This window comes from Typopeltis vanoorti, chromosome 9, assembly GCF_054136105.1.
Source record: "Typopeltis vanoorti isolate ZY-2024b chromosome 9, IOZ_Tvanoo_1.0, whole genome shotgun sequence".
In the NCBI taxonomy this organism is placed as follows: domain Eukaryota; kingdom Metazoa; phylum Arthropoda; class Arachnida; order Uropygi; family Thelyphonidae; genus Typopeltis; species Typopeltis vanoorti.
In genome coordinates, this window is record NC_143557.1 from 101,303,830 (window position 1) to 101,314,358 (window position 10,529).

General features: G+C 32.2%; 1 protein-coding gene across 1 annotated transcript; it reads right to left on the reverse strand.

Moving 5' to 3' along the window:
* Positions 1–714: 714 nt before the first annotated feature.
* Positions 715–6,055, reverse strand: LOC150103310 (techylectin-5A-like). Its single transcript, XM_090397746.1, has 6 exons — positions 5,708–6,055; positions 5,163–5,304; positions 4,724–4,884; positions 3,502–3,607; positions 1,893–2,057; positions 715–1,078 (listed from the first exon to the last, which is right to left on the reverse strand). The coding sequence occupies exons 2-6, from the start codon at positions 5,302–5,304 to the stop codon at positions 807–809; spliced, it is 846 nt and encodes a 281-aa protein (XP_090253872.1). The 5' UTR covers positions 5,708–6,055; the 3' UTR covers positions 715–806.
* Positions 6,056–10,529: the final 4,474 nt, after the last annotated feature.

Consider the following 10,529-nt stretch of genomic DNA (forward strand, 5'->3'; position numbering starts at 1 on the left):
CGGCAATTATTTTCTTTTCTTTTAGAAGAGAGTATTATAACAGCGTTTTAAATTTTTTCTGTAACCTAGAAAAATAGTCTGCGTACCCTAAAACGTAAATCTTATAAAGAAGTCACGGAAATGGCGAATATCAGCTTTACTTTTATTTTTGAAAAATAAATACAAATTATTTTTCTGAAGAGTGCAATGTTTAATGGACATCATATAGCTTGATGCAACTGCTGGCATAATTATTTTTATCAAGTGTTTTTTTTTTTTTTTTTTTCTGTGTAACGAGCACTGTGGCTGCTCACATTTCCATGACTACTTGCTATCGGATGTTAACTGACAGTTCTGAATTATGCAAAACACGTTTTTAATGTTCGATCGAATTACTATTTTATGAGCAAATATATCACATATTGTAAACATTTCTACGAATATGAGGTGTGCATTCCATGATAAATATCAATGAGAAAAAAATTAATAATGATTACTATGAACTCAGCACTTCTCCTAGTTGCAATAAGTCACTTAGCAAACCAGTACGTTGTGTTCTAATTTAAAATGTTACAGGGCTGCATGTTACATATGCGCTGTTCCAACGTATCAAATCTCCTTTTCCTGACTGAAGAGCTCCAAGAAGATTTAAGCAAATGTTACAGTAAGAAACAATAAAATAAAACGACGAAAATATCTTATTAATGCTGTTTAAAAAAATAATCGAAATTTTTAGTTGCAAAAGACAATTTTATTTTCAATATTTGCAATATTATAAAAGGTGAATAAACTATACTTATGTTCTACTACAGAGTTAATCAAATATTTCATTCTGGAATAATTCTGAATTTAGCAGGACGGATTTTCATCTCGGTTTCATAAAGCGAGTACGTGTGACCTCTCCATGTCACCCAGTCCACACCGTCGCCATACTTGGTGTGTTCTCCTCTCAAGTATAAACCATTGAGGTTTGAAGAATGACAATTAAAGAACCACCACCCTCCATGATATTGTTGAGCACAGTGTACAGATTCATGACTATCGTTGTCTTTGTCCTTTGCAGAAAATCTTAACCATCTGTGGGGTCCGAAGGCGTCACCTATGAAATAAACAACCTTGGAATTTATTTCATACTAATAATCAACCTTTTATAAATTGAAAGTGAAATATCGCAATTCATTTATAACATATCTTAACACTTTCACTTCCCGTCTACACTTAAAGCTAGGAAATATTTAAATTTTTTCTTCATCAGAGAATTAATTCCATTCATCCAAGAATAAACGTCACTTTAGAATTAGAAGCCAGTAACTTGGGAATGTTAAAATAATTTTTAAAAAAATCGTTACTTTTTATTAGAACAAAAGAAAGAACTCTTGGCAATTTGGTTTTGATGTTATATCCACCGAAGAAAGATCTGCGATATTAATTACATGCCGTTATTTAAATTTAAATTAAAAAGATACGTCGCCATTTTCTGTATGGTATCGTAATCTTTCAAAAAAAAAAAAAGTAAATTAAACATATTTAGGGATTGGTATGAAAATCAAATTATATCACAGCGTAAGATTTTCAAGACTAAGAAAAAAAAAATTTAAAAAAAAAAAAGAAAATTCTGAAGATATTTATTTCTAGCGATTCAAGTTAAAGATATTTGCCCACTAGAGGTCGCTAAAGAGGAAGGAAATTTCAAGTTTTCGCTAATTCTTTTATTATTACGTAATTTAGATTGAATTAAGTGTAATGTGTATAAAAATGAACCTCGCCTACGCTCATCAAATTCAAACAAACCTTTTTAAAGTTTTTTTTTTTTTTAACACTATACAAAGTGCATAGTAGAAATATTTTCTCACACATAAACACACACGCAAATACAAACTGATATTATTAATGGAAATTTAGTTCGATTTTACCAGCATCTCCTTTGTATCCGGTGGTATGCAAGGCATAATATAATTCTTCACTGGCAATCAAAAATTCGTCATAAACAGCAACTCGGGAATTTCCTTCGAAGTCTTTGAGGTCAAATCTAATAGAATAGTCTTTTTGATTGGATAGTGAGTGTATTTTGTCATTTCCTAGGGAGGGAAAAAACGAAAATATAAAAGAACTATTCTATGTACCACAGTACATATTTCTCTGTATTCATAAATGACAGAAATATAAAGCTTCAGTATTAATATAAATATGCTCATAATAAGTGCAATGTACGTCTTTTTGTTTTTCAAGAAATTTAATATGCAAAAAGAAAACAAATGGGCTACGTTTCGAGATGTGTTTATCAACGAGATGCCATTTGTTTCCTTTAATTAGATCTAACCAAATTTTCCCCTAGTGATAATTTAGGACAGCGGTAATCTGGTGATTTCTACCAAATATCTAGTCCAGATTAATGCTGTTTTTCACTTCACTTTCTTGAACGTATTGTTTCCTTTCAATCTTGCCTATAACATCTCTAGGATAAAAGTTTGAATTAGCTTAAAGTAACTAGACAGCAGAATCGGTATTTATAAAATCATACATTTATTCGTGGCTATTTTATTAGGTGCCCATCTTCCCATCATCCATTAAATTCACCACTTTGACAGTATCACATTCCCTTTACACGAGTGTTTTATTTTTTTCAGTACACTTTTTTTTTTTTTTTTTGCGAAGGAGCAAAATTTGAATCTTTTAGTGAATATTGTCAGAATGCATTAGCCTACTTAGGAATTACTTCTATTCGGACATCCATTACTCAGTCATTTTTTGGGAACTGCTATTTCCATAATATATAAGGATAATATTCATGTCGCAACCCAAACATTGTTCGTGAATGATTCTTTGAGGATAATGATGACACTGTCGTACTTCACTGACTGTCTCACTTTGCTGTGTCAAGCAAAGGGACTATTTCGTGTCAAGAACCTCTGCTGTCAATTTGAGACAAATGCGGAATCCATATGTATAGACAGTTCTCCATTTACCAGCATGGTTGGTCGAAGAGTTAGCGTATCCGCTCTTCGAAAAGCAGAGTGCGGGCTCGCATAACGCGTTGGCATGGATTTTTGTGATTATCTTCAGGTGACGGATGAATTTGAACGCTCGGTGTAAGATTATGACCCTGCTTATTGAGGGTCTGAAGAACTTGAAAAAAAAGTTCCATGTTTATTCTTTAGTACAGAGTTTTCAAAACATTTTTTATACCAATCACGATGACAAATGACATTGAACTTGCATTAGATTAGTTCTTTGGATGAATCAGATAATCCCCTGCTCTAGAGATCAAACGTGCTACATTTCAAGCTACTACGGCCTACCCCCCCCCCCCCAAAAAAAAATCTGTGTTTCAGTGGAATTCGAATCCATATCCACTGGTGAAGGGCAGAGACTGACTAATCCGCGAGTCAGGCCAGCATTTGAGGCTATTTATATGTACGCTTTAACGCAGAAAATTACACTGCACATTACATTTACGGATTTTCTGATGGACTCCTGCGCACATAACCATACAAAATAAATAAAAAGATCTTCGTTACTTACCTAGCCAGAAATCTTTATCGATGTCTCCAAATCCCTTCTTGTATTCATTCCAGTCCTGGTAGAAGTAATCCTCAGCTCGTCCATAATCCCCTCTTCTTTGAATGACCTACATGTAGCATGATATTAAATGCTCATTCTAAAAAAAAAAAGATACTAGACCAGATTAGTTTGAAAATTTAACTTATATAGAAAATTTAACTTATATGAAGCTAAAGCTGTATATACATGTTAACTGTATTTCCATAGTAGCCCACGAGATGGAGATTACAGAAGTTCTGTTGAATTAGTTATATGAACGAACCTAGGATATTGCAACATGCATCCCAGTTTGTTACCGGAGTTTCTTGGGCTGTTGACTAAACTAATCACAATCTTTTCACTTCAACAGTTCTCAATGCTCACGACTACTTTTGTGCGAATCATAATATGACTCTTGTAATCACCCTTGGATACGGTTTCCCGAAAGATCCCAGCTTTGAATATGTTTGTTTCTTCTTTATTGAAATCGCATTTGTTTCATAACTTATGAGATTATAATTTCATATAAAGTTATGAATCATTCCAGTTTCATTATAAAGGTTTCGATATTATTAAACAGCTTCACAGCTGCGAAATACTTTTCTGAATTTATAATTTCATTACAAGTTACAATGGTTTGAATAGAAAATGTCATAAATAAAGATTTAGATATTCCTTTACCTATTAATACAATCATTCCTTATTGTGGATTCATTTCCTTTAGCCTTTACTTTCAATTGATATCTCGTTACATTCTAACATCAAATCATTTGATTAATGGGCTTTTATGAGCTGCGCAGTTTAAAACCCAAGTTCCTGAAACGGAGGAAAAAACTTGACTGCGATCAACTAACTGGGGAACCTGCTGAAAAACAAATGCAAAGAAAAAAGAAACCATAGTTTCTCTGATCGTCAACAAAAACCGAATAAAGTTCATAAAGTGTAATTAACGGTGTCACGGGGTTACACATGAACTTTATTCGTTCATTAATATTAAATTATTAATTAAATATGAAAAGCCGAAAGGTTCCATGCTTTAAAGGTACGAAAATTTCAACATGAAGTTAAATAAATTATAGACAAAATATTTTAAACTGCTTCATATTCTTAAACAATACTTATATAATACTCTGTTTTATATAAATGTTGTTATTTATATAATTTTTCAGATTCTTATTTGTATATAAATATTAAAATCACGAACTGTCCATCCTCCACCATCAGTATTCATATCACAATAGACATCAAAACCCTCCTTCACCACACGACTTAGGGGCCAAATTCTGTATATTCCACTGGTGTTGCGTCCCGACTCCAATATATCTGCACAATCCACAGGTCTTTTGGGGCACTGCCCACACTCCACTGAAGATAAACATAAAAACACAAAAAAGCAAAAAATTAACGAAGAATTTATGATAATTAAGAAAAATATACACCTAATTAGTTTGACAGTTCTACAATCCTATATTCTTATCACAAAACGATGTTTTTTTTTTGTTTTTTTTACGATTAGTATTAAATGTAAACACCAAAGATGCTTGCATTCATATGAGTCATAAGGCATTTTCCAGATGGTCAGTTTACAATATATAATTCAGTGATTTCACTGAATAAGTAAAAATTTAAGATATTTCTCGTACCTTTGTTTAAAACATCGTGCATTACAAGAAAAGCCTCATCGATGATCTGTCTGGATTTTGATAAGTTAAATTGAGAATTAGGTGCAGGACAAGCTTCTATTGACACGACAAAAATGGAAAATAAACACAACACAGGATACATCTGCAAAGTAGGAGAGCTAGTTATAAAATATGACACTAAAATAATATTCTGTTATGTTAATATAATATGGATTCTAATAATCAAGCATGGAAACATAGCTGAAATCAGAATCGCAACAAAGATTTTAACCAGAAATTATTACAAAATTAATCGCCTTAACTTTTATATTTATTTATTTTTAATCTAATGCCTCGTTTATGAATTGCGGGAAGATTATCCAACCTACATCTGAGTTAGTAAAAAATAAATAAATAAAATAATAATAATAATAAATTTCATTTGTATTGCAAAACTGCGAAATATGGAATATCAACGAAATGGTTTTACATCTATAAAGAAAAAAAATATAGAAACATCGTCACAAATGGGTTTTCTACTGAAAGGACTGACGACAGATACTTACTCTAAGCAGCAAAGATTTCGCTCCTGCAGTAAATTCCAGAGAAATGCACTCCTTTCTTCTGAGAAGAGAGTTTTACTTCTGGGGGCGTTTATAAGACGTCATGTTATAAATCTTTGTGGTCTTATATCAACATCCTGAAACGATACCCCACCAAAATGTTACGCGTGGTTGGCCAAGCAATACGGAAAGATTTGTTCTATCTTATCTGAAAACTCATACAAGAGTGATTATATGTATGAATGTTTTTCTTTTCACTTAAAAGAAAAAAAAGTTATTTACGATTATGATAACTGTATGGCATCAAATCTCATGTTTCTACGTGTCATCATTTTTATTCTGCTGTTTCAGTAGCGAACTGCCCTACGGTGGACGATGTTTTGTTCTATCACGCTAAATGATAAGTCATACTGATTTTTATAAACATGTTATGCGCATGTGTTGCTTACAGCTCGCAGAGTTTGTTACTGCGCAGTAGTGGATGGTATGATATAGCTAATTATAGCAAAACGATTTCATTTTTCTCTAAACTTATTATACTCATTAGATGTTTAAAAAAAAAGTATATACGATTCTATAAAGATATAGTTTTTTGTGTTCTTTGTAATTTTTAACTTTTGATTGATAAAGGTTGTCATTGTTGGGATGGAAGGACGTATAGCACTTATCGTAAAGCAGGGGTGTTCAACCCGTCGATCGCGATCAGCCGGTCGATCACGGAGCGATTTTTGGTCGATCTCTTGTGTATTCATCCTTACTTACAAATTTAATTAAAACTGAAAACATAATATTTTATTTATCATTATTTTGTATCATTTTTAATTCGCTTTAATTGTATTGCTATTGTTTATTTAGTTTTCGTTAAAATTGTCAAATCAGTAATTTTCTTATAATTTCGGGTAAATGAATTAATTTGGATCAGTGGAAGTCAAACAGCGAGCCGAGTGAATACGATTATAAGCAAAGTGTAAAAACTCTATAGAAGCTTAAATATTAAATATTTCAAAGCACATTACATCGATTTTTTACTTAGGTTAAGTCCCATGTGAATATTGGAAAAAAATAAATTTTGTTTATCTCGGTATAGTTTGTATAAGATGTTTTCGTAAATAACTCTTTTGAAGCTAACTGTATAGACTGCTTTAATAAGAATATGTTACAGTGTTAAAAACAAAGGCAATGTTTTTGTCGCCGAAGCTGTACATGGCGGTATTAGAAAGATTGTTATTGAAACTTGTATGTATGAAAAAGGCTTGCAGGCTCTAAGTGTAAATATCTCCGAAGTCAGTCAGAAAGAGTTCAAACAACTTTCCGATGGCCGGCAACTTACAATCAAAAGAAAGCGGAGGAGAACAAAAGGGCGCGCCGAACATGAAACTTAAGATGAAGGACTCATATCGATTCTTTGGGGGTTGCCAAACTTCATGCGAGGTCTCAGAGGAGGCCTAATAAAAAAAGGACCGAAGAAAGCAGCAGAAGGGGTCCAGGTTCCAGAATTGCTGTCAGAGAGGAGGCCGCCGTCAGAGAGATTGCCCGGATACACGTTGCTTGAGAGAGGAGTTTCCCGCTTCCAGAAAGGAGCTTCTCGGTTCGAGACGTCGCTAGAGAGAGAGAGAGAGAGAGAGAGACTACTTCTAGGCCTCGGACAAGGTTTCAAATTGCCGAAAGGAACAGTTCCAATTGCCGGAGAAAAGTTTCCAGGCCAGGTTAATGTCAGACATTCACCAGTGTGTTGCGTTTTCATTACAATTTTAGGAATCAAACGACTTCACTGATATTGCTCAGTTAATGGTATTTATTCGCATGGTATTTCAAGTAAAAAAGAACTTTTGAAAATTATAACATTATTGGGAAGGATTAGGGGAGAAGACAATTTTTTGGCATTTGATGAATTTGTGAAACAACACAAACTTCCGCTTTTTAAACTTGTGTCTAATTACTACTGTGCTCCTGCAATGATAGGTAATAAATCAGGCTTCATTATGTAAAAACGATGATGACAGATATTCAGGTTTTTTAACGTACCACCGTATTATTCACCAACAAGTACTGTGTAGTAAAAGATTCAACACAAAAGATGTTTCGGATATTACATTTAAAATTGTAAATTCTGTTTGAGGAAAAGCCCTGCAACGGCGGTTATTTAAATTACAGGCAGATGATGATTGGGAACTTCTGTTGTACAATAATGGTCGCTTGCTCAGCAGAAGTCAATTTTTAGAAAGATTTCTTGTATTGATTAACTATATAAAAAACTTTCTCGATGAAAAAGGAGATATTTATCCACAATTGAGTGATAAAAGATGGTTGTTATACTCATCATTTTTAGTATATTTCTGTACGAAATTAAGCAATTTAAATCTAGAGTTACAAGGTAGAGATAAAAATTTAATTGACATGTTAAGTTCAATAAAAACTTTTCAACAATACTTACTTTTATTAAAGAAAAATATAAATGACCGCGAATTTACACATCTCCCTTATTTATTAAAATTTTTTGAACAAAATCAAGAAATGCTTCGTTATGATTGAAAAGAATTTATTCGTGAAATAGAATTAGTTGAGGAAGAAATAAATTCAAGATATAAATATTTTAATACAACTGAAATGATTGTATCTTTTATCAATAATCCATTTCAAGAAAACGTGGACATCACAGAAACTTCAAATAAAATTAGTGGGCTATTTGATATAAACCAAGCTAAAGTAGAACTTGAGATAATAAACATTCAGAATAGTTTACATTTAAATTCAATAAACAATGAAGTCATTTGGAAGTATGCACATGAAAAATTCCCGATATTAACTGATATTGCGCGAAAAATTCTGTCGTGTTTCGGATCGGCATACTTGTCAGAATCCGCTTTTTCAAATATGACCATCATAAAAAATCAATTAAGAAACCAAATTACGAATGATCATTTGGATGATTGTCTGCGATTGGCCACTTCTTCATATCAAATTTTCAAAATAGAGAAATAAACATTTTATTCCAATATATATATATTTTTTGTTGAATTAAAATATTTGTTGTATTAAAATAATTAAAAGTGATAAATAAATTTTTAAATACACAAATAAACTTTTTAGTTGTGTATTTTTTTTTAGTTGTTTATTTTTAGTTGTTTATTTGTGCGTAATCAGATATCAGGTTGGGGGAACGTGATCTATATAAGAGAGTAGATCGCCGAATAACTTTTTATAGAAAAGTAGCTCACGTAGTGAGCTACTTTTCTATAAAAAGGTTGAACACTACTGCCGTATAGCAACTGTATTTTTATTTATTTTCCAAATAAAAACAATCAATATTTCTTATGACTCCCACCACGAATAGTTGGAAACCTATTGTAAAAGCTCTAATACCTGTAATTCTTCTACCTCCCAAAACCATTCATTATTTAATTTAATAAAACTGAAAATTAAAATTATTTTAAGGTTTTATTCTGTAATGCAATTGCTCCATTCCAGAACCACTCTTGTAAGGGATAATTCTTAAAATGATATCAAACTTGAAGTCAGAGTACGGGGCAATGTAGCAAGACATCGCCAGGTTAAAGCAAAACATACATTAATAAATTAAAAAAATAAAATAAAATTAATAATAATAATAATAACTTTCTTAATCATCAAACTTACATCGTCAAGGTTATTAACAAAAGTTGTACATAAAAGAGACTAGAAACAATTGATTACACATATTAGATGTTTCAGAACTTTACAATTGGCACATATAAATAACTACATTAAATTAATTACTGTATACTTCTTGGAACAATGCTAGTTGCTGCTGTCACGTTCTCTTGCATCGCATCCTAAGTCAGTTAGATGTTTAACGAATCAGACCAAACTTGGTGTAAGATTAAGCCTTGATTTTTGTTTGTAGGAATCCGTAGTATTTGCAAGGCTTCCTTTTAAAACAATTATGATCATTATAAATCATTTTCATTTGTCGCTAAACTACTTGATGGCCTATGGTAGTTGTATGCCAAACCAGATTTGTGCTCTCTTCAAATTTCAACTGCAGATAATCACAGAATGCGACAAAAATCAAGGGTTAATTCTACACCAACTTTGGTCTGCTTGCAATAAAAATCTAACTGCCGCGTACCTAGGATACGACATGCGCAATGCAGTGTCATCTACCATTGTTACAACAAGAACAGAGTAATTACCGGTAATTTAATGTTTTAATTCTAGTTATTTATTTATACGTACCAATTGTGAAGCTCTGATAACATCTAACACGTGTAATTGATTCTTTATAGTATTTTATTGTGTATAACATTTGCTAGCATCCCTCACGATGCAAGTCTGATGGCTTACGAAATTAAATAAATTAAATAAATAAAATTAAAATTAATTAAATTAAAAAAACTTACGAAAATAACAGGAAAGCGGCGCCTCACGTAAGATATTTTAGAAATTTTAATTTTTGTTAAAATTCAGAATACCAAGAGAAGAAAATGTAGTTTTACTATTTTGTTATGATTTCATCTGGATATTATTATTAGCAATGGCTAATGTTTCAAAAATTATAAACCAATTTATGTGGAAATTATACGGGGAAAATTCTTGGTATTAACATTTCTTATTTTCCATGCAACAAGGGCGAACGTGAGAAAGTAATGTAACTGTCAAATAGCAAATTACCCAAGATAATCCACAAGAGGTACAGAGAAAAAACAGAGAGAGAGAGAGAGAGAGAGAGAGAGAGAGAGAGATTAGCAGCTAATGACGGTGCTAAGGTCTACGACAGCTGTAAACGACTGACGATTTCCGATGGTTATAGGCAACGAAACCTTCGATATGTTGAATTCAGCTTGGG